At 43.9% G+C, this 27934-nt stretch overlaps 2 protein-coding genes across 2 annotated transcripts in view; one reads left to right on the top strand and one right to left on the bottom strand.

Annotated features, from left to right (window-relative positions):
• Window positions 1–13414, bottom strand: part of LOC120053258 (A disintegrin and metalloproteinase with thrombospondin motifs 7) — a 162836-nt gene extending 149422 nt beyond the window's left edge. The window contains exons 1-3 of the mRNA XM_039000403.1: window positions 13017–13414; window positions 5800–6167; window positions 1052–1232 (exon numbers count right to left, since the gene is read on the bottom strand). Coding sequence (XP_038856331.1) covers window positions 1052–1232; window positions 5800–6167; window positions 13017–13134 — 667 coding nt within the window. The 5' untranslated portion in view covers window positions 13135–13414. The remainder of the gene's footprint in view (window positions 1–1051; window positions 1233–5799; window positions 6168–13016) is intronic.
• A 3071-nt stretch (window positions 13415–16485) lies between these two features.
• Window positions 16486–22621, top strand: LOC120053247 (relaxin-3 receptor 1-like). The gene is made up of 2 exons (XM_039000395.1): window positions 16486–17541; window positions 22556–22621. The coding sequence occupies exons 1-2, from the start codon at window positions 16486–16488 to the stop codon at window positions 22619–22621; spliced, it is 1122 nt and encodes a 373-aa protein (XP_038856323.1).
• Window positions 22622–27934: the final 5313 nt, after the last annotated feature.

The raw sequence follows: 27934 nt of genomic DNA, 5'->3' as shown, positions 1-27934 counted from the left end.
GGTTTGAACTTCGTTACAACATATATTCGTACGGGATGTTTATGTAAAACATGTTATGTGTTTGATCAGGTCAGTTACACCAATTATAGTCAATAGTGTATTTATCCAAAACTGTACATCATATGTATGAAAGTCAGCTGTGTGGCAACAGCGTTAGAACCCTATACAGTACACACTGATGCATTGTGTTGAACATAACATGTACTCTATAAAGAAACATGCTCTATAGAGAGGACAACAGAGCCACTTTAGTCTTTTCTAAATGTCTTGAGGGAATTCAAGTGAGCGATACGCACGCTTAACCCTGTGAGAGAGAGGCAGTGGGGATTTAATGCATGCTTGAGACAGAAGTTAACACTCTGGTGGAAGCGGTTTTATTTCCCTCCTAAAATGCCTGGTAAGCCAGATGATCTTTCCTGGTTCTCTCTAGCATCCCCAGCCATCTGCAGAATATTCCAACAAGTCTCTTGACCTATTCCCTGTGGGTGAAGTCAACCAAGACTCCAGTGAAGTGCACGTCCAAGTGAGTTCGAAAGAGTTATTTTCAAAATAGTTCAAGTCCCGGAGCCTGCAATGAATTCCTAATGGCACATTTACATATCTCTCTTGCATAATACTGCCTCTCAGATACTTCATCCTGCAATGTGCTTCAGGGCTTAATTAAGGCTCCTGGTATTTCAAACAGGCCCCATTACCAGCCCAACTGTTCCTAGGCTGTCTTCCTCCACCTCTAGAGAGTGTAATTCAGTGTGTGTGTGTGTGTACTGTACGTGTTTGTGTGCATCCTCCCTTCCATGAAGAAAATGCATCCTCCCTTCCATGAAGCATGACTGATCTGGCACCATCTGGATGGGTTAGGTTGGATCTGACATGTAAAATCAGTTGTTGTCAGAAGTGGGATCCTTGTTTGGTCCAATCCGACCTTGTGAGATTGGTGATTAGTTCAAGGAAGGGAAGGAAAGGTGCATCTTTAAAGTATTGGAACAGCCCCATCCTCTAAGGCCTCTATATTGGGAGTGTGTGATGCCAGGTTCACGACGGGAGGCTTCACCTTTGACCCCACAGGTACCGTTGGTGGTATGGTCTCCAGAGATGGGCTGTACCAACTGGCTTTGGGTGGGGGAGGTGTGGCGCTTGTAGATAATGTGGACTTGTGGTGCCGTCGACTCATCACTAGACCGCTCCAATGGCCGGATAAAGAACTCCTCCTGGGACAGCTTGAACAGCCCTGTCTACAGAGGGAGGTCAGTATTGCTTTTGTTATGAGAAAAATATAGTGAACATATTGTACAGGGAGAAAGGGCGTCAGAATTGCTTTATTAATAATTTTTTTAATAATCCTGAGCAAGGACATTCTATGGGGTGAAAGCGAGGTCAAAATGTATTATATATGAGAAATATAGTGATCCTATTGTACAGGGAGAAAGTTGGTCAGAAATGCTTTGTTAATACAAAAAATACAGTCCTAAGCAAGCACATTGTTTGGGTAGAAAGAGGGGAATAACACGGTAAACACATTCTACCGGGAGAACAACTGCTTTGATATGGGAAGAATACAGTTATCACATTCTACTGGGAGAACAACTGCTTTGATATGGGAAGAATACAGTTATCACATTCTACTGGGAGAACAACTGCTTTGATATGGGAAGAATACAGTTAGCACATTCTACTGGGAGAACAAGGGATCACAACTGCTTTGATATGGGAAGAATACAGTTAGCACATTCTACTGGGAGAACAACTGCTTTGATATGGGAAGAATACAGTTAGCACATTCTACTGGGAGAACAAGGGATCACAACTGCTTTGATATGGGAAGAATACAGTTAGCACATTCTACTGGGTGGGAGATGGGTCAAAATTGCTTCAGAGAGAAATAAATGCAATCAGCTTCATGAAAATGTGCCATTACAGTATTACATAACCGCAAGTTATCTTGGGATTTATCATGCGATTATTTTCCCTTCCCTTTGGGAGCAAAACAAGGACATATGAGAGAAAACGCACCAATTGAAATTGAGTCATAACTGTAATGGCTAAATCGCAAATGCTCCGCAACAATGATTTCGATTTATGACAGTCTTCAACCCAGCATTCTGGCCTCTGGGTTTCTGGCTCAGCCGTAGCTGTGGAACTTAGAGTGAGATGTGGCGTTGTGCCAAATGATACGCGGTGGGCCTGGAGCCCGTCAAGCTGTCCTCAATATATCCAATATCATTTTAAAGAAACATTTCCAGTCCCCCTCCTCCAGGTTCAAAGAGTTTAAAAGGACAGATTCAATATACAGTATATACATTGGAACCAACTACAAGTTGACTGTTCAAGAACATGGACATTTAAGAGGATACTCTGAGAAAGTTTCCCCGTTGGCCATATTTAGGAAAGTCCCTTATTGTGGGGAAAACAAGCATTTACAGTCAATTAAACTTAGAAGTATCACAAATGTTTATGTTTGCATGCAAAAGTTTGAATTTCTAGAACAAATGGAAAAAAGGCAGACATGGAGAGATATATTATTAGAAAGGGAGAAAGGAATACAGTAATAATGGAACAGTATGATATTGTTGAATAGGGCTTGTAGGGAGAAAGGAATACAGTAATAATGGAACAGTATGATGTTGTTGGATAAGGCTTGTAGGGAGAAAGGAATACAGTAATAATGGAACAGTATGATGTTGTTGGATAGGGCTTGTAGGGAGAAAGGAATACAGTAATAATGGAACAGTATGATGTTGTTGGATAGGGCTTGTAGGGAGAAAGGAATACAGTAATAATGGAACAGTATGATATTGTTGGATAAGGCTTGTAGGGAGAAAGAAACACAGTAATAATGGAACAGTATGATATTGTTGGATAGGGCTTGTAGGGAGAAAGAAATACAGTAATAATGGAACAGTATGATATTGTTGGATAGGGCTTGTAGGGAGAAAGGAATACAGTAATAATGGAACAGTATGATGTTGTTAGATAGGGCTTGTAGGGAGAAAGGAATACAGTAATAATGGAACAGTATGATATTGTTGGATAGGGCTTGTAGGGAGAAAGGAATACAGTAATAATGGAACAGTATGATGTTGTTGGATAGGGCTTGTAGGGAGAAAGGAATACAGTAATAATGGAACAGTATGATATTGTTGGATAAGGCTTGTAGGGAGAAAGGAATACAGTAATAATGGAACAGTATGATGTTGTTGGATAAGGCTTGTAGGGAGAAAGGAATACAGTAATAATGGAACAGTATGATGTTGTTGGATAAGGCTTGCAGGGAGAAAGGAATACAGTAATAATGGAACAGTATGATATTGTTGGATAGGGCTCGTAGGGAGAAAGGAATACAGTAATAATGGAACAGTATGATGTTGTTGGATAGGGCTTGTAGGGAGAAAGGAATACAGTAATAATGGAACAGTATGATGTTGTTGGATAGGGCTTGTAGGGAGAAAGGAATACAGTAATAATGGAACAGTATGATATTGTTGGATAAGGCTTGTAGGGAGAAAGGAATACAGTAATAATGGAACAGTATGATGTTGTTGGATAGGGCTTGTAGGGAGAAAGGAATACAGTAATAATGGAACAGTATGATGTTGTTGGATAGGGCTTGTAGGGAGAAAGGAATACAGTAATAATGGAACAGTATGATGTTGTTGGATAAGGCTTGTAGGGAGAAAGGAATACAGTAATAATGGAACAGTATGATATTGTTGGATAGGGCTTGTAGGGAGAAAGGAATACAGTAATAATGGAACAGTATGATATTGTTGGATAAGGCTTGTAGGGAGAAAGAAACACAGTAATAATGGAACAGTATGATATTGTTGGATAGGGCTTGTAGGGAGAAAGGAATACAGTAATAATGGAACAGTATGATATTGTTGGATAGGGCTTGTAGGGAGAAAGGAATACAGTAATAATGGAACAGTATGATATTGTTGGATAGGGCTTGTAGGGAGAAAGGAATACAGTAATAATGGAACAGTATGATGTTGTTGGATAGGGCTTGTAGGGAGAAAGGAATACAGTAATAATGGAACAGTATGATATTGTTGGATAGGGCTCGTGGTTTCCTACTGCAGTTTCATCAGAAATGCCCTAAAGGGTGTAATGTGCCTCTGGCATTGTGAAACATTTACTACAGCAAGATCAGCTGGAAACATACTAAATACTAGAAGAGAGGTGGCATGTGGACAGCGGTCACAGAGGAGAGGTAGAATGTGGACAGCGGTCACAGAGGAGAGGTAGAATGTGGACAGCGGTCACAGAGGAGAGGTAGAATGTGGACAGCGGTCACAGAGGAGAGGTAGAATGTGGACAGCGGTCACAGAGGAGAGGTGGCATGTGGACAGCGGTCACAGAGGAGAGTTGGCATGTGGACAGCGGTCACAGAGGAGAGATGGCATGTGGACAGCGGTCACAGAGGAGAGGTAGAATGTGGACAGCGGTCACAGATGTGACAGTGAACACATGCTTTATGATTCAGTTTGAGTGACCTACACTAGTTGATAGATAAGACAATGAGATGTAAATTGATCATGCATAAACACAACATGGGCTCCATCGCTTGTTCTGTTCATGGATGGATGATGATGTTTTGCACACCCACATGTCATCGATGACATCCAGCCTGATTTTAGATGAAAGGTGCTCTAACACACATCCTCTCAGGCACAGCTCACAGGTCCCTTCATCAACCAGTCAGTGGTTTTTCCATGGATGGTGCAATCTAAGAATATAACTACACTAACAGAGCAGGAATGAGGCCAACAGCACGTAATGACTTCAGAGACAACTATAAAAAAAATAATACTTAAACATCATCTGTTCAGACGTGTGTTTAAATATTGAAACTATGTTGAAGCCAGTGTGGCATACGACATTATACGGTAGTACTTACTGCTTATTGCAAAGCATTAGCATCTTTTTGTCAGAGTTAGAGGAATGAAACTCCAATTAATCCTAATTTTCACCTAAAAATGTAATAAATCTTCTTTGATTTTGTACAATGATAATAATATATGCCATTTGCAAACACTTTTATCCAGTCTCATGCACAGAACCAAAGCGGAAACAGAAACGGGCTAGGACCAGTCAATGGCATCCATCAACATTATGATTTTGGTCAATTGTGCTTCTACTTTGACTTGTTACCCTAGGGACAGAGAAGTTCTAGAAGTTAAACGTTTTGCATGACCCTTTAGGATGTGAAAGGAAAAACAGATATCTCAGTAGGTTATCAGTGACGGTCTCAGTAGGTTATCAGTGACGGTCTCAGTAGGTTATCAGTGACCGTCTCAGTAGGTTAGCAGTGACCGTCTCAGTAGGTTAGCAGTGACCGTCTCAGTAGGTTAGCAGTGACCGTCTCAGTAGGTTAGCAGTGACCGTCTCAGTAGGTTAGCAGTGACCGTCTCAGTAGGTTAGCAGTGACGGTCTCAGTAGGTTATCAGTGACGGTCTCAGTAGGTTATCAGTGACCGTCTCAGTAGGTTATCAGTGACGGTCTCAGTAGGTTATCAGTGACGGTCTCAGTAGGTTATCAGTGACGGTCTCAGTAGGTTATCAGTGACGGTCTCAGTAGGTTATCAGTGACGGTCTCAGTAGGTTATCAGTGACGGTCTCAGTAGGTTATCAGTGACGGTCTCAGTAGGTTATCAGTGACGGTCTCAGTAGGTTATCAGTGACGGTCTCAGTAGGTTATCAGTGACGATCTCAGTAGGTTATCAGTGACGATCTCAGTAGGTTAGCAGTGACGATCTCAGTAGGTTATCAGTGATGGTCTCTTTCCCTCTCTCGCACTCACCAGGCCGTCACAAGTGCTTATAGCCGCCCTCCCCTTCATAGTCGCCAGGTCCCACACGTCCCCGATAAAGTGGCACAGCGAGGGGCCTTGGCTGTGTATTTTGGCCCCCTCCAGGCCACCGTACCTCCTCTCAGTCAGGAAGCCAGGAGCCAGCAGGTGTGGGTTGAGGGTGAGGTTGAAGTGCAGATTGTGGCCACCGTGCTGCAACTGGTAGAACACCCGTGTAGGGTTTCCTGGTTCCCCCTGGGTTTCCCGTCGCTGTACTCGGCTGACGCGGTGGGACACAAAGTTGGACAGGAAGTGACCTTTGGCGTCCACTCGGTAGGGGTGAACGACCTCGTACTGCGGAAGCCCCTGTAGAAAGCTCTCTGGTTGGGAGAGAAAATAAAAACATGCTGTCTACTAATTGACTGTGAGGTTGTAAACAAACTTAGCAAGCTGTAAACAGTTCCATCTGCACAAGCCACACATACACTATCCATCATTTAAACAGGAGTTGGATATGGCTACAGTATGTCTGTCTTTTTTACTTGAGGATGAGCATGTGACCCAGTATCCACCAATGGCAGGCAATAGTCATGTGGCGTCGTGGATGAGGTCTCACAACGGGCATTAACTAACTAGGGCTTCAGGTTACTATAGAGACTGACGGGAGTGACGATCAGTCTGCGGTACTCTCCTACGTTACGTCTGCCTACACCCGGATCCTGGCAGGGGTGTATCGTCACAGTGATCGGCGGCGTGCTGGTCCGCTGTGCCACCTTCAATGAGCGGATGAGGCTTAAGGCCCTCAATTACACACAGTCAGAAACGCACGCGCGCACACAAGCCCTGTTCAAAGAACGGTATGAATTTTATTAGCAACATGCACCTCACAGCACTTTAATCATATGCTAGATGTGCCCTAGTAGTACGCTAGTGGTGCACTAGCAGTATGCCAGACGTGCCCTAGCAGTATGCTAGTAGTGTACTAGTAGTATGCTAGTGGTGCCCTAGTAGTATGCTAGTGGTGCCCTAGTAGTACGCTAGTGGTGCACTAGCAGTACGCTACATGTGCACTAGCAGTACGCTACATGTGCACTAGCAGTACGCTACATGTGCACTAGCAGTATGCCAGACGTGCACTAGCAGTATGCCAGACGTGCCCTAGCAGTATGCTAGTAGTGTACTAGTAGTATGCTAGTGGTGCCCTAGTAGTATGATAGATGTGCACTAGTAGTATGCTAGACGTGCCCTAGAAGTATGCTAGACGTGCCCTAGAAGTATGCTAGACGTGCCCTAGAAGTATGCTCGACGTGCACTAGCAGTATGCTCGACGTGCACTAGCAGTATGCTCGACGTGCCCTAGCACTATGCTAGACGTGCCCTAGCAGTATGCTAGACGTGCCCTAGCAGTATGCTAGACGTGCCCTAGCAATATGCTAGACGTGCCCTAGCAGTATGCTAGACGTGCCCTAGCAGTATGCTAGACGTGCCCTAGCAGTATGCTAGACGTGCCCTAGCAATATGCTAGACGTGCCCTAGCAGTATGCTAGACGTGCCCTAGCAATATGCTAGACGTGCCCTAGCAGTATGCTAGACGTGCCCTAGCAGTATGCTAGACGTGCCCTAGCAATATGCTAGACGTGCCCTAGCAGTATGCTAGACGTGCCCTAGCAATATGCTAGACGTGCCCTAGCAGTATGCTAGACGTGCCCTAGCAATATGCTAGACGTGCCCTAGCAATATGCTAGACGTGCCCTAGTAGAATGCTAGACGTGCCCTAGCAGTATGCTAGTGGTGAACAAGTAGTATGCTAGTGGGGATGTTGAAACAGAATCAAACCCTTCGCATACTAACAGGAACTGACAGCCCATAGGAAATGGAGGTGAGAAAAAGGTGTCACGAAGACATTAATGTGTCAGAGACCATTAAACCACTTGCACATGATCTGTCATGTCGGATCACACGTCACTGTCCCTAACTAGTGCTCCAGTCCAGGGTCATGTCAGCCATGATGTACAACATGTTAAATAGTACATGAGAAGATGGACAGTTCACCTCGGTTCCGTCTCCCATGATTTGTAATGGGCTTATTAAAAAGGATCCCACTTTACCACACGTGTCTCAAATCACACCTATGTATTCACATGGTAGTAGTTACATAGGCAGTCACAGTGTATTCACATGGTAGTAGTTACATAGACAGTCACAGTGTATTCACATGGTAGTAGTTACATAGGCAGTCACAGTGTATTCACATAGTAGTAGTTACATAGGCAGTCACAGTGTATTCACATAGTAGTAGTTACATAGGCAGTCACAGTGTATTCACATGGTAGTAGTTACATAGGCAGTCACAGTGTATTCACATGGTAGTAGTTACATAGGCAGTCACAGTGTATTCACATGGTAGTAGTTACATAGGCAGTCACAGTGTAATCACATGGTAGTAGTTACATAGGCAGTCACAGTGTAATCACATGGTAGTAGTTACATAGACCGTCACAGTGTAATCACATGGTAGTAGTTACATAGGCAGTCACAGTGTATTCACATGGTAGTAGTTACATAGGCAGTCACAGTGTATTCACATGGTAGTAGTTACATAGACAGTCACAGTGTATTCACATGGTAGTAGTTACATAGGCAGTCACAGTGTATTCACATGGTAGTAGTTACATAGGCAGTCACAGTGTATTCACATGGTAGTAGTTACATAGGCAGTCACAGTGTAATCACATGGTAGTAGTTACATAGACAGTCACAGTGTAATCACATGGTAGTAGTTACATAGGCAGTCACAGTGTATTCACATGGTAGTAGTTACATAGGCAGTCACAGTGTATTCACATGGTAGTAGTTACATAGGCAGTCACAGTGTATTCACATGGTAGTAGTTACATAGGCAGTCACAGTGTATTCACATGGTAGTAGTTACATAGGCAGTCACAGTGTATTCACATGGTAGTAGTTACATAGGCAGTCACAGTGTAATCACATGGTAGTAGTTACATAGGCAGTCACAGTGTATTCACATGGTAGTAGTTACATAGGCAGTCACAGTGTATTCACATGGTAGTAGTTACATCGGCAGTCACAGTGTATTCACATGGTAGTAGTTACATAGGCCGTCACAGTGTATTCACATGGTAGTAGTTACATAGGCAGTCACAGTGTATTCACATGGTAGTAGTTACATAGGCAGTCACAGTGTATTCACATGGTAGTAGTTACATAGACAGTCACAGTGTAATCACATGGTAGTAGTTACATAGGCAGTCACAGTGTATTCACATGGTAGTAGTTACATAGGCAGTCACAGTGTATTCACATGGTAGTAGTTACATAGGCAGTCACAGTGTATTCACATGGTAGTAGTTACATAGGCAGTCACAGTGTATTCACATGGTAGTAGTTACATAGGCAGTCACAGTGTATTCACATGGTAGTAGTTACATAGGCAGTCACAGTGTATTCACATGGTAGTAGTTACATAGACAGTCACAGTGTAATCACATGGTAGTAGTTACATAGGCAGTCACAGTGTATTCACATGGTAGTAGTTACATAGGCAGTCACAGTGTATTCACATGGTAGTAGTTACATAGGCAGTCACAGTGTATTCACATGGTAGTAGTTACATAGGCAGTCACAGTGTATTCACATGGTAGTAGTTACATAGGCAGTCACAGTGTATTCACATGGTAGGTACACGTTGTTTCATAGTACTTAGGTTAAACGTTTACGGCAAGCACATTTTCCAGGATTTGTGGATGAACTCACAATTAATTATTTGGGTAAATGAATAGTGAAAGTGGCTTCATCAAAGCACTGGTTTTCCATGACTGACTGAATCTCCATGGCAATATTACTGTATATCTCTCTATACTACTACCTTCAGGAATGTCTACTGTTCATCATGGCTTTCTCATCTCTTTACCTGAAAAGCTATGACCGTGACAAATGTATTCATCACAAAGGAGAGGAGAATAAAAACAGCACTAATCCTTTCTATAAAACACAGACCTAACAGAAAGATCCCTAAGCCATCTTTATTTCTGCCTAACATTCAAAGTGTAATTCAGAACTGGTTTCACTTGAAAAGTCAGCCCAGTCTCACAGGAGTAAACAGGTAGCTGATTTGAATGGGTGAGATGCGGTGGAGGTATATAGGAGGTGAAGGGTAGTGATTGTTTTTTTTCGATTGGGGTGTTAAGAGTCGCTCTCACAGGGAATGTGTTATGCCAACCCTGAATCCTCTGATAGAGGACAGTGCCCACCAGTAGTGTCAAGTGCCATCCCAAATGCCCCTGCTGCAGTACCAAGCTATCTCCCCTGTGTCAGTCCATCGCCTCGCAAACCCATTACACTTAGCCTACCCAGAGCACCCGCTAAGGTTGATTTGTATGGACGGTAGAGTGTCAAACAGCCCAAGGGTGTATCTAGACTGCTTATGGAAGGCCTTTCCCTTGTTCACTAAGGCTGCTACAGAACACAGGGAGACCAAGGGGAGAGGGATGAAGGAGAGGGGGGGGGGGGGGGGGGGGGGAAGAGAGATGTGCAACTGGTGCTTGTGGTAATGACTGGAATAGGTGGAATGGTATGAAATACATCAAATACACGGATTGACGCCATTCCATTCACTCCGTTCCAGCCATTATTATGAGCCGTCCTCCCCTCAGCAGCCTCCACTGATCCTAACACAGCATGAGTTATTGGACTAATGGGAGCAAATACTTTAAAGAACTGAACACAATTAATCCTGATGCCATTCACTCATGTTGTTTGCAGGGCAGTTTAAATTGACTAGTGGAATGAATGTGACTATCACTGTGAGGTACAGATATGGTAGGTAAGCATGAGCGTATTTATATGACATATTCAGGCATGACCCAAGTAAAGTTTAGGGTAACAAACTACAGCTAGGCTACTAGAATGTTAAGCACGGCCTGAAGCGCTAGAAGCGGCTCAATGATGCATCTCTCTGGTGGGGAAACAACCTGAAATACTGTAGCTGTTCTCATACAAGCTGGAAATAGGTATAGCCTGGGAACATCGCGTCTGTTTGGAGTCTTATGCTCATGGGATTTCGGCACCTCATACGATGCATAAAATGGGAAAACAATCTTTGTAAGTGTCAATATTTCCCAAGTGAACTGTTTGCATAGATCAGTCACATCACTAGGCTGTTTGTGTAAAGGGGGGGTAGATCAGTCACATCACTAGTCTGTTTGTGTAAAGGGGGGGTAGATCAGTCACATCACTAGTCTGTTTGTGTAAAGGCTGCGTAGATCAGTCACATCACTAGTCTGTTTGTGTAAAGGGGGGGTAGATCAGTCACATCGCTAGTCTGTTTGTGTAAAGGGTGCGTAGATCAGTCACATCGCTAGTCTGTTTGTGTAAAGGGGGGGTAGATCAGTCACATCACTAGTCTGTTTGTGTAAAGGGTGCGGAGATCAGTCACATCGCTAGTCTGTTTGTGTAAAGGGGGGGTAGATCAGTCACATCACTAGTCTGTTTGTGTAAAGGGTGCGTAGATCAGTCACATCGCTAGTCTGTTTGTGTAAAGGGGGATAGATCAGTCACATCACTAGTCTGTTTGTGTAAAGGGTGCGTAGATCAGTCACATCGCTAGTCTGTTTGTGTAAAGGGGGATAGATCAGTCACATCACTAGTCTGTTTGTGTAAAGGGGGGGTAGATCAGTCACATCACTAGTCTGTTTGTGTAAAGGGTGCGTAGATCAGTCACATCGCTAGTCTGTTTGTGTAAAGGGGGATAGATCAGTCACATCACTAGTCTGTTTGTGTAAAGGGTGCGTAGATCAGTCACATCACTAGTCTGTTTGTGTAAAGGGGGGGTAGATAAGTCACATCGCTAGTCTGTTTGTGTAAAGGGTGCGTAGATCAGTCACATCACTAGTTTGTTTGTGTAAAGGGTGCGTAGATCAGTCACATCACTAATCTGTTTGTGTAAAGGCTGCGTAGATCAGTCACATCACTAGTCTGTTTGTGTAAAGGGTGCGTAGATCAGTCACATCACTAGTCTGTTTGTGTAAAGGGTGCGTAGATCAGTCACATCACTAGTCTGTTTGTGTAAAGGGTGCGTAGATCAGTCACATCACTAGTCTGTTTGTGTAAAGGGTGCGTAGATCAGTCACATCGCTAGTCTGTTTGTGTAAAGGGGGGGTAGATCAGTCACATCACTAGTCTGTTTGTGTAAAGGGTGCGTAGATCAGTCACATCGCTAGTCTGTTTGTGTAAAGGGGGGGTAGATCAGTCACATCACTAGTCTGTTTGTGTAAAGGGGGGGTAGATCAGTCACATCACTAGTTTGTTTGTGTAAAGGCTGCGTAGATCAGTCACATCGCTAGTCTGTTTGTGTAAAGGGGGGGTAGATCAGTCACATCACTAGTTTGTTTGTGTAAAGGCTGTGTAGATCAGTCACATCACTAGTCTGTTTGTGTAAAGGGGGGGTAGATCAGTCACATCACTAGTCTGTTTGTGTAAAGGGTGCGTAGATCAGTCACATCGCTAGTCTGTTTGTGTAAAGGCTGCGTAGATCAGTCACATCGCTAGTCTGTTTGTGTAAAGGCTGCGTAGATCAGTCACATCGCTAGTCTGTTTGTGTAAAGGGGGATAGATCAGTCACATCACTAGTTTGTTTGTGTAAAGGGTGCGTAGATCAGTCACATCGCTAGTCTGTTTGTGTAAAGGGTGCGTAGATCAGTCACATCGCTAGTCTGTTTGTGTAAAGGGGGGATAGATCAGTCACATCACTAGTCTGTTTGTGTAAAGGGGGGGGGGGGTAGATCAGTCACATCACTAGTCTGTTTGTGTAAAGGCTGTGTAGATCAGTCACATCGCTAGGCTGTGTGTGAGTTGAGGCTGCGGAGATCAGTCACATCGCTAGGCTATGTGTGTGTGAGTTGAGGCTGCGTAGATCAGTCACATCGCTAGGCTATGTGTGTGTGTGAGTTGAGGCTGCGTAGATCAGTCACATCGCTAGGCTATGTGTGTGTGTGAGTTGAGGCTGCGGAGATCAGTCACATCGCTAGGCTATGTGTGTGTGAGTTGAGGCTATGTGGAGCTGAGCAGTTGCCAATAGTCTGCAGAGGTCCCCTTGTTACTGACATTTTAAAATGCCAGCATAGCTGAACTATTGCATAAAACTATTTAAAATAAAAGTAACGTTATGTCAGACGAATGATTCATTGATTTTTAAGAGGCTGGCTTACCCGTCTCTTGTTCAAATCCAAATGTTTTACTGTTGTCAAACATCGCCAAGATCCCCGCTGCAACCAAAAAGTAAATTGGAGAGAAAGTTTGTGCAAGTCCGCTGTGCAAGTAAATCATCTTGTTGGAACGTAAATTAAGACAATGTTATTATGCTTTATCCTCACTGTACCGACTGTCATTTCAAACACTTTCCATTTTGTAGTGAACCACTTATACCCCACTAGAACCATGCACTTTAGACATAAAAAGCGTGGCGGCGGCGATATAAACTTAATTAAGTTCTGTACGACGTTGTATCCTTCCTCGGGGATTTTCACACGGGTCTTTTGCGTTCCAAGAATTGTAAACTGTAAGTGTTGTTTGCTGACAAGAAGTTGTCCCGTCTTTCTTCCATCAAGCCCCCTTCGACAGCCCTGACAGTTAGGAACTTTCCCTAACAAGCCAAACTTTGCTTAAGAACCTCCCTCTCCGATACAGTTTAGTGGGTGGACTTGAGAGAACAGAATGCCTTTCAGTAGTAGCCCAGGGGATGGTAGGTGATGGGGAGACTGTTACATTAAATTATTTGGATTGCCTGTTAAAATAAAAATACGTATGGTGTGCAATTGTAAATAAAGTGGGATAGTTGAGGAAAGTCGAATTGACACATTTAACCGGATGTCAAATAGGCTTCCCGGCACGCAATAAAGGCTAATATTACGATTGTAACGCCATATTAAATAATATTGCTTGTATATTATATGCCTACAGCGACACTTGAACGTACTGTATAATCTTGTTCGCATGGTTACTGCGCTGAGCACCAATGCATAACGGGACCTGTGTCCATTATGCACTGTGAGAATCCCCAAACTCCAAGGAAATCATAAACACGACTGATCAATTTCATTATGTTTCCTTTGAAAATTATACTTTCATCTTGGAGCTCAGAATAGTGTGTAACCCCCTATGGCAATGATGTGTGAAACTCATTCCACCTAGGGCCTATGCTTGGCGTTTGGTTTTTCCTCTCAATTAAGACCTAGACAACCAGGTGAGGGGAGTTCCTTACTAATCAGTGACCTTAATTCATCAATCGAGTACAAAGGAGGAGCAAAAACCCGCAGACACACGGTCCTCCGTGGAACAAGATTGACATGTGCCCTATAGCATCCTTCCCTGATCTACCGCTGGTTGAGCCATCATGTTGCCCCCTCTAGCGGAAGAGGACGGTCAGTTTGGCACAAAATGTCCAGAATAAACATGGAAATGTCATAGAATTAAGAAGGAAAAATAGCTTTAAAATGTAATGTCTGCCGTGTTAAAGCTTTGGTAAAATAAGAGAACCGATATGAGTAGGCTAGACTAGGGGGAGTTTTTGGTATTCTTTCGTGCACAAGGGAGGAACAACTGTTTCATTGTTTTGCCACACTATTTTGGTCATATTCAAACCATAAAGTATTGGCGAATGGTCAAATAAATACTCTCCCATAATTCATTATATTTTGCTAAATGTCAGGGACCTTTTTTTCCCATATAAAAACAGCAGCCCGCCGCGACCGGGAGACCCATGGACGACGATGCCTCATGGGGAGGGTTTGGCCGGTCGTGATGTCCTTGTCCCATCGCGACTCCTGTGGCGGGCCAGGCGCAAGCACGCTGACACGGTCGCCAGGTGTACGGTGTTTCCTCCGACACATTGCTGTGGCTGGCTTCCGGGTCAAGTGGACATTGTGTCAAGAAGCAGTGCGGCTTGGTTGGGTTGCATTTCGGAGGACGCACGCTCTCGACTTTCGCCTCTCCCAAGGTCTTACGGGAGTTGCAGCGATGAGACAAAACTGTAACTACCAATTGGGGAGAAATAGGGGTAAAAAAAAAGTATATATATATATATATATATATATATATATATATATATATATATATATATATATATATATATATATATATATATAAATAAACAAGTACTCTATGTGGACACCTGCTCATCAAACATCTCATTCCAAAATCATGGGCATTGATATGGAGTTGATCCCCCTTTGCTTCTATAACAGCCTCCACTCTTCTGGGAAGGCTTTCCACTAGATGTTGGAACACTGCTGCAGGGACTTGCTTCCATTCAGCCACAAGAGCATTAGTGAGGTTGGGCACTGATGTTGGGCGATTAGAGCTGCCTTACAGTCTGCGTTCCAATTCATCCCAAAGGTGTTCAATGTGGTTAAGGTCAGGGCTCTGTGCAGGCCAGTCAAGTTCTTCCACACCGATCAACAAACCATTTCTGTATGGACCTCGCTTTGTGCATGGGGGAATTGTCATGCTGGAACAGGAAAGGGCCTTCCCCAAACTGTTGCCACAAAGTTGGAAGAACAGAATTGTCTAGAATGTCACTGTTTTCTGTAGCATTAAGATTTCCCTTCACTGGAACTAAGAGGCCTAGTCTGAACCATGAAAAACAGCCGCAGACCATTATTCCTCTTCCGCCAAACTTTACAGTTGGCACTATGCATTGGGACAGGTAGCATTCTCTTCGCATCTGCCAAACCCAGATTAGTCTGTCGGACTGCCAGATGGTGAAGCATGATTCATCACTCCAGAGAACATGTTTCCACTGCTCCAGAGTCCAATGGCGGCGAGCTTTACACCACTCCAGCTGACTCTTGGCATTGCGCATGGTGATTTTAGGCTTGTGTGTGGCTGCTCTGCCATGGACACCCATTTCATGAAGCTCCAGTTCTTGTGCTGATGTTGCTTCCAGGGGCCGTTTGGAACTCGGTATTGAGTGTTGCAACCAAGGCCAGACGATTTTTACACGCTATGCGCTTCAGCATTCGGCGGTGCTGTTATGTGAGCTTGTGTGGCCTACCACTTCCCAGCTGAGCCGTTAATGCTCCTAGACATTTCCAAATTTGAGAACTGACTTGTTGGAAAGGTGGCATCCACATTGAAATTCACTGAGCTCTTCAGTAAGGCCATTCTACTGCCAATGTTTGTCTACAGAGATTGCATGGCTGTGTGCTCAATGTTATACACCTGTCAGCAAAGGACATTTGCTGAAATAACTGGATCCACTAATTTGAAGGGGTGTCAACATTCTTTTATACATATAGTGTAACTTATTTTATTTTGGTATCTGAAAATTCATATTTTTGTCGAGACCTATCAGCAGTTTATTCACAAAGGTCCATCACAGAAAGGTCCATCATGTCTCAATCGACCAATCCACGCGATGCCGGGGCAGGCGCTGTGAACGCGCACGACTACGCACCTGTATAAGACTCCAGTCAAGATGCAAAGTTTCACATTGATTGCGACGTTATAAAGGACTGTAGACACGATAACTTTTATCATACAAGCTTCAATTACATAAAATGAACAGCTAAAATAAGCATTCAGTTTTATGGAGCGCGAGGACTATTCTGTGTTTGATAGGCTATCGAGAAGCGACCTGATGCTAGTAGAAGCAGCGGTGTTGCATTCTTATCTGTGAGGATGGGCGAGCTACTCAACCACAGCGGGATTTTGGCATTGAACAGGACTTTGATGGATGATGACAAATTCGGCAGTCTGGAGGATATTGACGTGACCGCGGACGGCACCCCGATTCTAAGGATAATCATCTCGGTTGTTTACTCTATTGTGTGCGCGGTAGGGTTAATTGGGAACTTGTTAGTCTTTTTCTTAATGAGGTTAAAACAGGGCCGGAAGAAATCGAGTATTAACTTTTTCATTACCAACTTGGCAGTGACGGACTTCCAGTTTGTGTTGACTCTGCCGTTCTGGGCAGTGGACACCGCACTGGACTTCAGCTGGCCGTTTGGAGACGCCATGTGTAAAATCATCCTTTCCGTAACAGTTATGAACATGTACGCTAGCGTGTTCTTTCTGACTGCTATGAGTGTGACCAGATACTGGTCTGTCGCCTCGGCTCTGAAGAACCGGTCGAGACAGAGGTCGTGTTCGGTGAAATTGGTGTGCGCGGTGCTGTGGGTCTCCGCAACCATTGCCACAGCTCCCACTACCATTTTCTCCTCCGTGACAGTAGTGGCTGGGGAGAAGCTCTGCCTCATCAGGTTCCCCGAGGGACATGACTGGCTCGCGCTCTATCATCTCCAAAAAATCATCATAGCGTTCGTCATACCCATGCTGATAGTGTCCGTCTGCTATCTGATGCTTTTACGGTTTATCCGTCTGAGGAGCATGAACAACAACCACCCCAAAAGGAGGTCGAGGGTGACCAAATCTGTCACCATCGTGGTCCTCTCCTTCTTTCTTTGCTGGATGCCAAATCACGCCATCACATTCTGGGGTGTATTGGTGAAATTTAACGCTGTCAATTGGGATAAATCCTACTATTTGGTCCACACCTATGTATTCCCGGTGACTGTGTGCCTCGCGCATGCCAATAGCTGCTTGAACCCAGTTCTGTATTGTCTCATGCGACGAGAATTCAGAAAGATGCTGAAGGATTTGTTTTGGAGAATTTCCTCACCAGCCATCTCCAAAGCCTGTACAATACGTACGTTTACGGGGACGTGCAACACACGTGTAACACACGACGACAACCAAGTAGTTATTCCCTTGAATGTTCAAGACACCACACAATGTCGACTATCATTTATTGACAGACCGGATCTTCCCGCAATACCGGGTCTACCCGGAATGGCACCGGAAGATTCACAGTGCATCCACCAGACATAACGCACTTACTTTATGAAACGACTTGCTGTAATCAATCACGCATGCATTTTGGAACTATAAATGACAGAGTTCTTGAGTTCCCAATGTTGTCATTACCCACGAGGCACCAATTGCGCAGAGTAGGCCAACGGAGTGAAAAGCAGTATTTACAGAAATTTGGTGCGTCCCTGGCACGCACTGGGATGGGTAGGACATGTACTTGGTAAACTTTACGCGCAATGATTACATGTTGATTTTAAGATAAGAGAGTCACAAATTTAGAGTACACCGAAGTCAATATTCCCTGTGGATATTATACCTTTTGTTGGAATGTTGAGATGTTTCTTCTGTCGTCCATTCAAGCTCACACTGCCATTCAGAGCCAATGCACACATTTTTGGTACATCAAAATCTAAATAAATGTGCTCCTATTAATATGTTATCAGTGCTTCTGTTGTGGTATCTGAATATATGGCTGAATGTAAAAGGGTCATTGCAATGTATGTGAAATAAAGCGCATATAAATTAAGCATCTTGGTCGATTGATATATTCAGACAATATGTTGTGTGGGTCAATTTGCAACATTCGAAAACGCTAGATACCAATTACTAAAACTCATTAGATGTCGAGAAATGGTCGATTGAAGATATTCAATGCGTTATTGGAGATTACTTCATGCGCAAGGCCGCACAAGCTGTGCTGTAACTGCGACGCTATAATGGATTGCAAGTAGACAGTACATTATAAATAAAGATAAGTCTATTTTGCATGTCTATTTTCTTCGTTCATATAGAGAGTTTGGGAAGGTCGACAACTCCGGAATCCGGCCTAAGGTTATCTACTTCATTTGACCGAGATTACACTTTCAGAAATCGTAATGACACTCAAATCTATTAATATTAAGAAAGCGGCCGGCCCGGACCAATTTAACCCTTATTTTCCCAAAATTGGTGCAGAGATCTTTGCTGTCCCTCTCGTAACTAAGGTTGTAGGTGATATTCTAGATGCTCAGGACAAGAAACATCACGGTGTTTCACTTTTTATTGACTTATCAAAGGCCTTTGTTGACCATTCCCTGGCCAAAAAAGGTTGGTTTAAGTGTTGAAGCATTGGATTGGTTCCAGAACCACCTTTCTGACAGAATGCAGTGTGTAGCACAGAGGGTATTGCATCTGAATTTCAAAGGCTTATGAAAGCATTTCCCCAGGGCTCAATTTGAGGTCTGATCCTTTTTACAATGCATATACATGATACAGCGAAGACTGTATGCTGATGACACAATTATTTATTCTAGTACATCTTGAAGGCTTTTCAGGATTTACAGTTGGCTTTTGATGCTGTTCGAATTGAAACTTGTGCTTAATGCAAGGAAAGCTACATTTATGGTTTTCTCTTTGAAAGTAGACACATGGAGTCACTTGCAGATTTTAACTCTAAAAAGTCAGCAAACTGATAAGGTCACCTATAAGTATCTTGGGAATTGGTTAGAAGAAAAGCTGAATTTTAAACAGCACATTAATTAATAACTTCACCAGAGAACTGAAGTTGAAATTGGGTTTTTATTTTAGGAACAAAACTTGTTTTTCAATGTTAGTCAGAAAGGATCTTGTTCAAAGCACTTTGTTATCGGTGCTGTATTATAGTGCCTATATGCAGGCCTTAGCTAGTACCTTAACTCTGGACACAGTGTATCATGGTGCTTTTAAGACGTATCACCAACACCAGATACTTCTCTCACCCATCACTGTGATTTGTATGCCCTGGTGCAATGGACCTCTCTCTCCATGGTGCAAACACACTGGTACACTTGTGTGTAAATAGAAAGCATTGATAAGGCAGCGTCTCTGTTCCTTCCTGACCAGATCAGTCACTCAATACAGTCTTCGTTCAGTCGCTGCCGTCCTTGTCTGTTCCTAAGTCTAGAACTGATATGGGGAAACAAGATTTTCCCCCCAGAATTCCCCTTCATCCTGGACCATGCTTCAAAAGATATTCAAGTTTGGGGAGTTAAGTGTTCTTCCCGGTTTTTAAGACAATGTTTTTGATAGCTACAGTTTAATATTTTTTATGTATTTGTATTTTTTGAAACATGTTATGTACACGCTGCTATTTCCCTGTTTTGCCAGGTCACCCTGGCAAGAGGTTTCTAACCTCAATGGGTCTTACTTGGTTAAATCAAAATAAAACTATTACGTTTGGTAGGTGTGTTGAAGCGTTTCCCAAACTCGGTCCTCGGGACAACATTTAGGTTTTTGCCCTAGCACGACAGACTCAAATAATCAACTCATCATCAAGCTATGGTTATTTGAATCAGCTGTGTAGTGCTAGGGGGCAAAAACCAAAATGTGCATCCCTTGGAGTCCCCCAGGAACAAGTTTGGGAAACGCTGGGTGCTGGGTCATGATGAAATGAAGGAGACATGTACAGGTAACTGCCAAAATAAAGGAAACACCAACAAGTGTTTTAATAGGGCATTGGGCAATCACGTGCCCGCCAGAACAGCTTCAATGTGTCTTGGCAGAGTCTACCAGTCTGTGTTACGCACGCCTCTGAGAAGAGGGAACGCAACTCCCTGCTATAACTCAACTCTCTGAAGTGCAAGAGGTATGGACTGTAGGTGCGAGCAAGGATGACACAAAAGCAGAATTTACCGTTTACTAGAATTTATTTTCTTACACGGTAATATGGGGAAAAGGGGCTGGACGGAACCAAAGCAAAGAAAGTAAATATCAAAGTTCCCCCTCTCCTATCTAACCTGCCTACCCACTTAACTTATTTAACTTAACACCGCCTGGTGCCCTAACCAAAATACAGGGGGTGGTCCGCCCAGGTCTTACCTAGTGTGCCTAGACAGTAAATATGCTACGGGTATATGTATGCCCGCGGGCCTCTTGCCTAAGCACTCCCAAAGTGCCTTCTCCTTCCCCCCTGGGAACACATGAAACAGAGTAATTATTAATGATTTCACAAACACTCAAACACAGGACATAGAAAAACTGCTACCAACAACAACAGTACATACCACACTTTCTGATACACAACCAACTCTATATCACAATCTAATTTTTCTCTCTCAATCTCCAAATCTCTACTCCAAATCTCATCTCTCTTCTCTCTCCTCTCTCAATCTTTTCTCTCTTGGGCAGAACACTGGCTTTTATCTTCAGGTGGCAATGGTGATTAGAGTCAGCTGCTTCTTGACGAGGGGGCGGGGTCAGCTCCAATCACCAATTAGCCTGGGGTTGACCAATCAGCTGGTTGGGGAGTACTTCAGGAAGCCATCTCCTGAAACACACACTCAAATACAAAACAGAACACAGAAACTGGGGAGCGTAACACGCCCACCACAAATTGCAAACATACAGTTTGTAATAACAAAAACCAACGCTTCCCCAGTTAGTAAACCCGTGATAGAGCGTCAGCAACCACATTCGCTGAGCCCTTCATATAGGCTATCTGTACATTATATCCTTGTACAATCAGAGCCCACCGCATAAGGCGGCGGTTCTGATTGTACATTTGCTTTAAGAACACTAAAGGATTATGGTCCGTGAAGACCATTACAGGCAAGGCACTGGATCCCACGTATACCTCAAAGAACTGTAAGGCTAGCAATAAAGCTAGCGTCTCTTGTTCAATTGTGGAGTACCTTGACTGACACGAGTTGAACTTACGGGAGAAGAAACTGACGGGCCGATCCACTCCGTCTTCATCTTCCTGTAAGAGAACCGCACCCACCCCCACTATACTAGCGTCAACCTCCAACTTAAAAGGTTTGTCAAAGTTGGGGGCGGCAAGCACTGGGGCACTACAAAGTAGCGCTTTAGCGGACTCAAACGCATGGTTACAGTCCTTGGACCACCTAAATGGTACCTTGCGACTAAGCAGAGATGAAAGGGGAGCTACTACCGTCGAGAAATTCTTACAGAATGTACGGTAGTACCCTACCATCCCTAGGAATCTGCGCAACTGGCGTCGAGTCGTGGGAGCAGGAAAAGCAACAATTGCCTCCACCTTGCCAGATACTGGGCGCACTTGACCTTGTCCCACTTGTTTCCCTAAGTAAGTCACCGTAGCCTTCCCAAACTCACACTTGGCCAAATTGAGGGTTAAAGAAGCATTCTCCAACCGCTGAAACACACTTTTCAAAGTGGAGAGATGATCAGACCAAGTAGACGAATGTATCACCACATCATCAAGGTAAGCAGTACAATTTGGCACATCTGCAAACACAATGTTAACTAGCCGCTGAAAAGTAGCAGGTGCATTACACATGCCAAAGGGCATCACAGTGTATTGTACAAAGTTATCAGGCGTAACAAAAGCCGATATGTCAGAAGCTCTAGAGGTCAGAGGCACCTGCCAATAACCTTTTAACAAATCTAACTTACTAACGTAAGCAGCAGAGCCAATTCTATCAATGCAGTCATCTAATCGAGGTAGAGGAAAAGAATCAGACTTTGTAACTGCATTTACTCGACGATAGTCCGTGCATAAGCGGGACGTACCGTCAGGCTTAGGAACAAGAATACATGGGGAACTCCAGGAGCTGTTACTGGGTTTTGCCATGTCATTCTGTAATAAATAAGCTACCTCACTTTTCATTACCTCCCTTTTCTTTGTATTAACCCGGTACGGATGCTGACGTATAGGAGCAGCGTTGCCCACATCCACGTCATGTTCCAAGATGGACGTGCGACTTGGAACGTCCTGAAACACACTGAGAAAACTGTTTATCAATAGGATAAGGTCCTTAGTTTGATCGCTATCCAAATGTTCCATTTGAGAGGGTAACTTCTTCAGCATCTCTGAATTACATAGGCGTTCACACTGCTGTAACGTATGGCGTAACTCCAACCCATCCTCCTTATCCTCCTCTAGGTCCCAGCCAGGCTTCAGCACCACCGCAGCCACACTGGAGACGGCGGGCTGGACCGGCTTACTTGAGGAGCTGTCTGGAGAGTCACGTACATAATATTCTTTTAGCATGTTAACATGACACACACGGGAAGAACGCCTTCGATCTGGGGTCTTTATCACATAGTTTGTGTCACTGAGTTTCTTTTCCACCAGATATGGTCCAGAAAAACGTGCTGACAGAGATGAGCCAGGAATTGGCAACAAAACTAAAACTTGATCCCCTGGTGCAAAAGAACGGCCAACAGCCTTTTTGTCATAATGCACCTTCATGCGTTTTTGCGAAGAGGAAAGAGACTTTTGGGCCAACGCACATGCGGCGTGCAGTCTCTCCCGCATCTTACTGACATAATCCAACACATTTTTAGGGGCGCTACTGGGTGTAGGAGATAAGATATGCTCCTTCAAAACTTTCAGCGGACCCCGTGGGGTGTGTCCAAACACAAGGTCAGCAGGGCTGAACCCTAAGGACTCTTGTATCGTTTCCCTAATAGCAAATAGGACAAAGGGCACCCCCTCATCCCAATCGGTACTGGTATCCATACAATACTTGCGTAGCATTGCCTTCAGCGTCTGATGCCAACGTTCGAGAGCCCCTTGACTCTCTGGATGATACGGACTTGAGACCTGATGGGAAATACACAATGTCTTTAACACATTTGAAAACAGCTTTGACATGAAGTTGGATCCCTGATCAGTTTGGATTACTTTAGGGAGTCCAAACGTAGAGAAGAACTTCACCAGTGCCTTCACCACAGTCTTAGCCGTTATAGTACGGAGAGGAATAGCCTCTGGGTATCGAGTAGCACTGCACATTATTGTTAGTAGGAACTGGTTACCTGACCTGGTTTTCGGCAACGGACCTACACAATCAACTATCACTCTTTCAAACGGTTCCCCCACCACAGGAATCGGGCAGAGCGGTGCTCGAGGAACTGTTTGATTCGCTTTCCCAGTGAGTTGACATACGTGACATGTTTTACAAAATTGGACCACATCAGACTTCAAACCTGGCCAAAAAAAATGACGAAGGACCCGGTTATAAGTCTTTGTGATCCCCAAATGTCCAGACCACGCCTGGTCATGGGCGAGTGACAGCACCTGCTGTCGGAACGGTGTAGGAACAACCACTTGACACACTTCACTCCAGTCATTAACGGTGTCATGAGCTGCCCATTTACGCATCAAAACTCCTGCTTCCATAAAGTAGGCAGTCTCTTTAGTTTTAGTTTCCTCAATGGAAATTACCGAAGCAAAACACTTGCGAAGACTGGTGTCTCCTTTTTGACATTCAATCACCTTCTCAGGGGTGACAGACAAAAGAATGTCATGTAGTTGGGGCGCGATTTCGCAGTCCCCTTCCTTAGTTTTTACAGGAGTAAAAACTGTCGGACTTGCAGAAGGAATACTCGGTGCATTGTCTTCTACTTCAACATTCTCAAAAATGGAACTAGCCAAATCCACCACATCTCCAAGCTTGCGAGATTGTGCCCTCGTTAAGACACAAGCAGGAAAAACATGTGGAAATGCTTGAACCAATTTCTCATCTGCAATTTTGATTTCTGGGTTGTCTACTACCTCTAACACAGGAGTAACGTTACCACCAGCAATATCATTCCCTAATAGCAATGTGACTCCTTTTACTGGCAGTGTAGACACTACACCAACACGGAAACGTCCTGATACCAAGTCTGACACTAAGTGGACCCAGTGTAATGGTACAGGTACTGTTTTTGTCTCTATCCCCTGTAATATAACATGTGAGCCACAATACGTTTCAGGAGACCAGGGTAAAGCATCAGTAATGATAACTGACTGCGCCGCCCCGGTGTCTCGTAAGATTTTAATTGGCTTTTGATCAGCTTGTTCTCCAGTTAAGGAAACCCGACCGGTAGAGATAAACGGATCATAGACAGGATCCGGTTTCTCAAATGCTGAATCAATACCTCGGACCAACGGACGAGCCAAAGACTTGACTAAACCCAAACTTTTCCTTTTTGGGGACAGTGACTGGGACTGTTTCGGTTTATTTTTCAAAACTGGGCAGTCCGCAATCACGTGACCCTTTTGGTGACAGTAAAAACATTCACGGATCTCATGAAAAGGCTTGTCAGAGGAAAAGCGACCTGAATGAGGCACTGATGACGTAATCAGTCTACCTTCAAAACGAGGTGCACCAAAGACAGTCTTGTGTGTCAAAGCGTACTCATCTGCCAACACTGCTGCCTGGGCCAATGTCACCACTTTCTGTTCATTTAAATGAACTACAATTCTATCAGGGAGGTTGCTTTTAAAATCCTCCAACAGCATCAACTCCCGAATATCAGCAAAGGTGTTAGCTTTGCTGGCTGAACACCATCGATTAAACAGAGACTCTTTGTCCCTAGCAAACTCAACAAAAGTACGGTGAGAGGGTTTCTTGTGGTTCCTGAAGCGCTGTCTATAAGCTTCAGGCACCAACTCATACGCCCGCAACACGGTAGTTTTAACTGTTTCGTAATGTAAACTGTCTTCCAGCGAGAGAGCAGCTACTACTTCCTGGGCTTTCCCAGACAATTTACATTGTAACAGGAGCGGCCAAATCTCAAGTGGCCAATGCAGCGCAGCGGCCACACGCTCAAACGCAGAGAAATAGGAATCAACTTCCGACTCTCGGAATGGTGGGACTAAAGCGATATTTTTACTTACATCAAAGTGGGCTTGATGATGAGCAGCTTTTGGAGTCGTACCGGAGCCAGCTTCTAGCTCCAGTTGTCGGATCCTCACCTCCTTGTCGGCTTCTATTTTCCTTATTTCAAGATCAAAATGCATTTGTCTCTCTTTATCTTTTTGCTCCATTTCTAACCGGGCCAGCCTCACCTTTAGCCTAGCGGTCCCGTCTGAACGACCTGAAGCAGAAGATAAAGGATCGAATCGAGGCAATGTAAAGGGGGTACGAGCAACCCCTTCCTCCGCCCTGTCCTCCGACTTGACATCGGAAGGTCTACCCGTCTCCTCTCCTTGCAATGAGAGAATTCTTTCTCTCACTAAACCCTCCCTGACTAGCACCAAAAGCTCAGCCTTTAGGGCTTTCTCAGGGATAACAAATCCATAATGGTCAGCTATAGCTATAAGGTCTACTTTTCGAAACCTCACCAAACAATCAATAGAGGGCGCTTCAATGAACTTGGAGATGGCTGAGGCAGCCATCTTGTACACAACAATCTACTGAAAACACAAACTAAACAAGTCATCCAAACTCACAACCTACCATCACACCTCAATCACTAACCACAGAGAGCTCAGTGCAGCAGGGTCCGGTGGGTTTAATGGAATCCCGGATGAGCCCCCATTATGTTACGCACGCCTCTGCGAAGAGGGAACGCAACTCCCTGCTATAACTCAACTCTCTGAAGTGCAAGAGGTATGGACTGTAGGTGCGAGCAAGGATGACACAAAAGCAGAATTTACCGTTTACTAGAATTTATTTTCTTACACGGTAATATGGGGAAAAGGGGCTGGACGGAACCAAAGCAAAGAAAGTAAATATCAAAGTTCCCCCTCTCCTATCTAACCTGCCTACCCACTTAACTTATTTAACTTAACACCGCCTGGTGCCCTAACCAAAATACAGGGGGTGGTCCGCCCAGGTCTTACCTAGTGTGCCTAGACAGTAAATATGCTACGGGTATATGTATGCCCGCGGGCCTCTTGCCTAAGCACTCCCAAAGTGCCTTCTCCTTCCCCCCTGGGAACACATGAAACAGAGTAATTATTAATGATTTCACAAACACTCAAACACAGGACATAGAAAAACTGCTACCAACAACAACAGTACATACCACACTTTCTGATACACAACCAACTCTATATCACAATCTAATTTTTCTCTCTCAATCTCCAAATCTCTACTCCAAATCTCATCTCTCTTCTCTCTCCTCTCTCAATCTTTCTCTCTTGGGCAGAACACTGGCTTTTATCTTCAGGTGGCAATGGTGATTAGAGTCAGCTGCTTCTTGACGAGGGGGCGGGGTCAGCTCCAATCACCAATTAGCCTGGGGTTGACCAATCAGCTGGTTGGGGAGTACTTCAGGAAGCCATCTCCTGAAACACACACTCAAATACAAAACAGAACACAGAAACTGGGGAGCGTAACAGTCTGGAACTCTATTGGAGGGATGCAACACCATTCTTCCACCAGAAATTCCATATTGGTGTTTTGTTGATGGTGGTGGAAAACACTGTCTCAGGCATCGCTCCAGAATCTCCCATTAGTGTTCAATTAGGTTGAGATCTAGTGACACACATTCTCTAATGTTTTTCTAAACATGCTGTGCTCCTTTGAGACCCCTCTTTCAAAGTCAGAGATCTCTTCTAGCCATGGTAGCCAAAATGACGGACAACTGGGCAATTTTATACGTGACCCTAAGCATGATGGGATGTTTTAATTGCTCAGGAACCACACCTGTGTGGAAGCACCCGCTTTCAATATACTTTGATATCCCTCATTTACTCAAGGGTTTCCTTCATTTTGTCAGTTCCATGTATATTCTCCACATATTCTTCCTGCCCCCCTGCACTCATTAATAATGGATTAGCAATATTGGAGGACTTAAAATGGCATTACATTCTTGGAAAAATAATATATGCTTACTGACAATACATTAGGCAGAGAATTCCTTTGACATGCGTAATTTACACCCAAAATGCATGGTGTGCGCACAAATAATTCACCTCGAATTGCAGGCTGCAGTTGCACACTTGACAAAATGCCCAGTGTGTGTGCAAAGAATTCAGTCCTTCCTACATATCTAGTATTTAAAAATATATATATTCCTACTAATGATGTTGAATAATTAGGTTATTATGACATGTAAATATTGACTTAAATTGTTACTGTAAAGAATATTGTGGGAGGAACAAACATGCACAACTTATTAGTTCCATGGTATGGCTGAAAGAGCTTGGATGACTGCATCATGTAAACTACATTTATAAAATCCTACACCTAGAACACAAGTTCAACAAACTGTTTAAAACTCAATATCGAAAGGGATATTTTAGGTGATTTTGTTTATTTGAATGTCCATTACATATTGCACATGCAGCAGCTACTCTTCCTGCAGCAAGTCAACTAAAAACCCTCAATTAAAAAAAAAAGAAGATCAATTTAATTAATCAAATGCACTAGTATAAATGATAGAAAGTAGCGTACAATAGACACAAACCTAGATGATCAATAAATTAAGTGCATGCAGGTGGTTGGGTAATGCTCAGTGCATGCAGATGGTTGGGTAATGCTCAGTGCAGCATAACCAGGTCCCTTCCATGACCATGCTTCCCTGTCATAAAGGACGTCATCTC

This window comes from Salvelinus namaycush, chromosome 1 (genome assembly GCF_016432855.1).
Source record: "Salvelinus namaycush isolate Seneca chromosome 1, SaNama_1.0, whole genome shotgun sequence".
Taxonomy (NCBI): Eukaryota; Metazoa; Chordata; class Actinopteri; order Salmoniformes; family Salmonidae; genus Salvelinus; species Salvelinus namaycush.
This window is presented reverse-complemented; position numbering and strand designations above follow the sequence as displayed.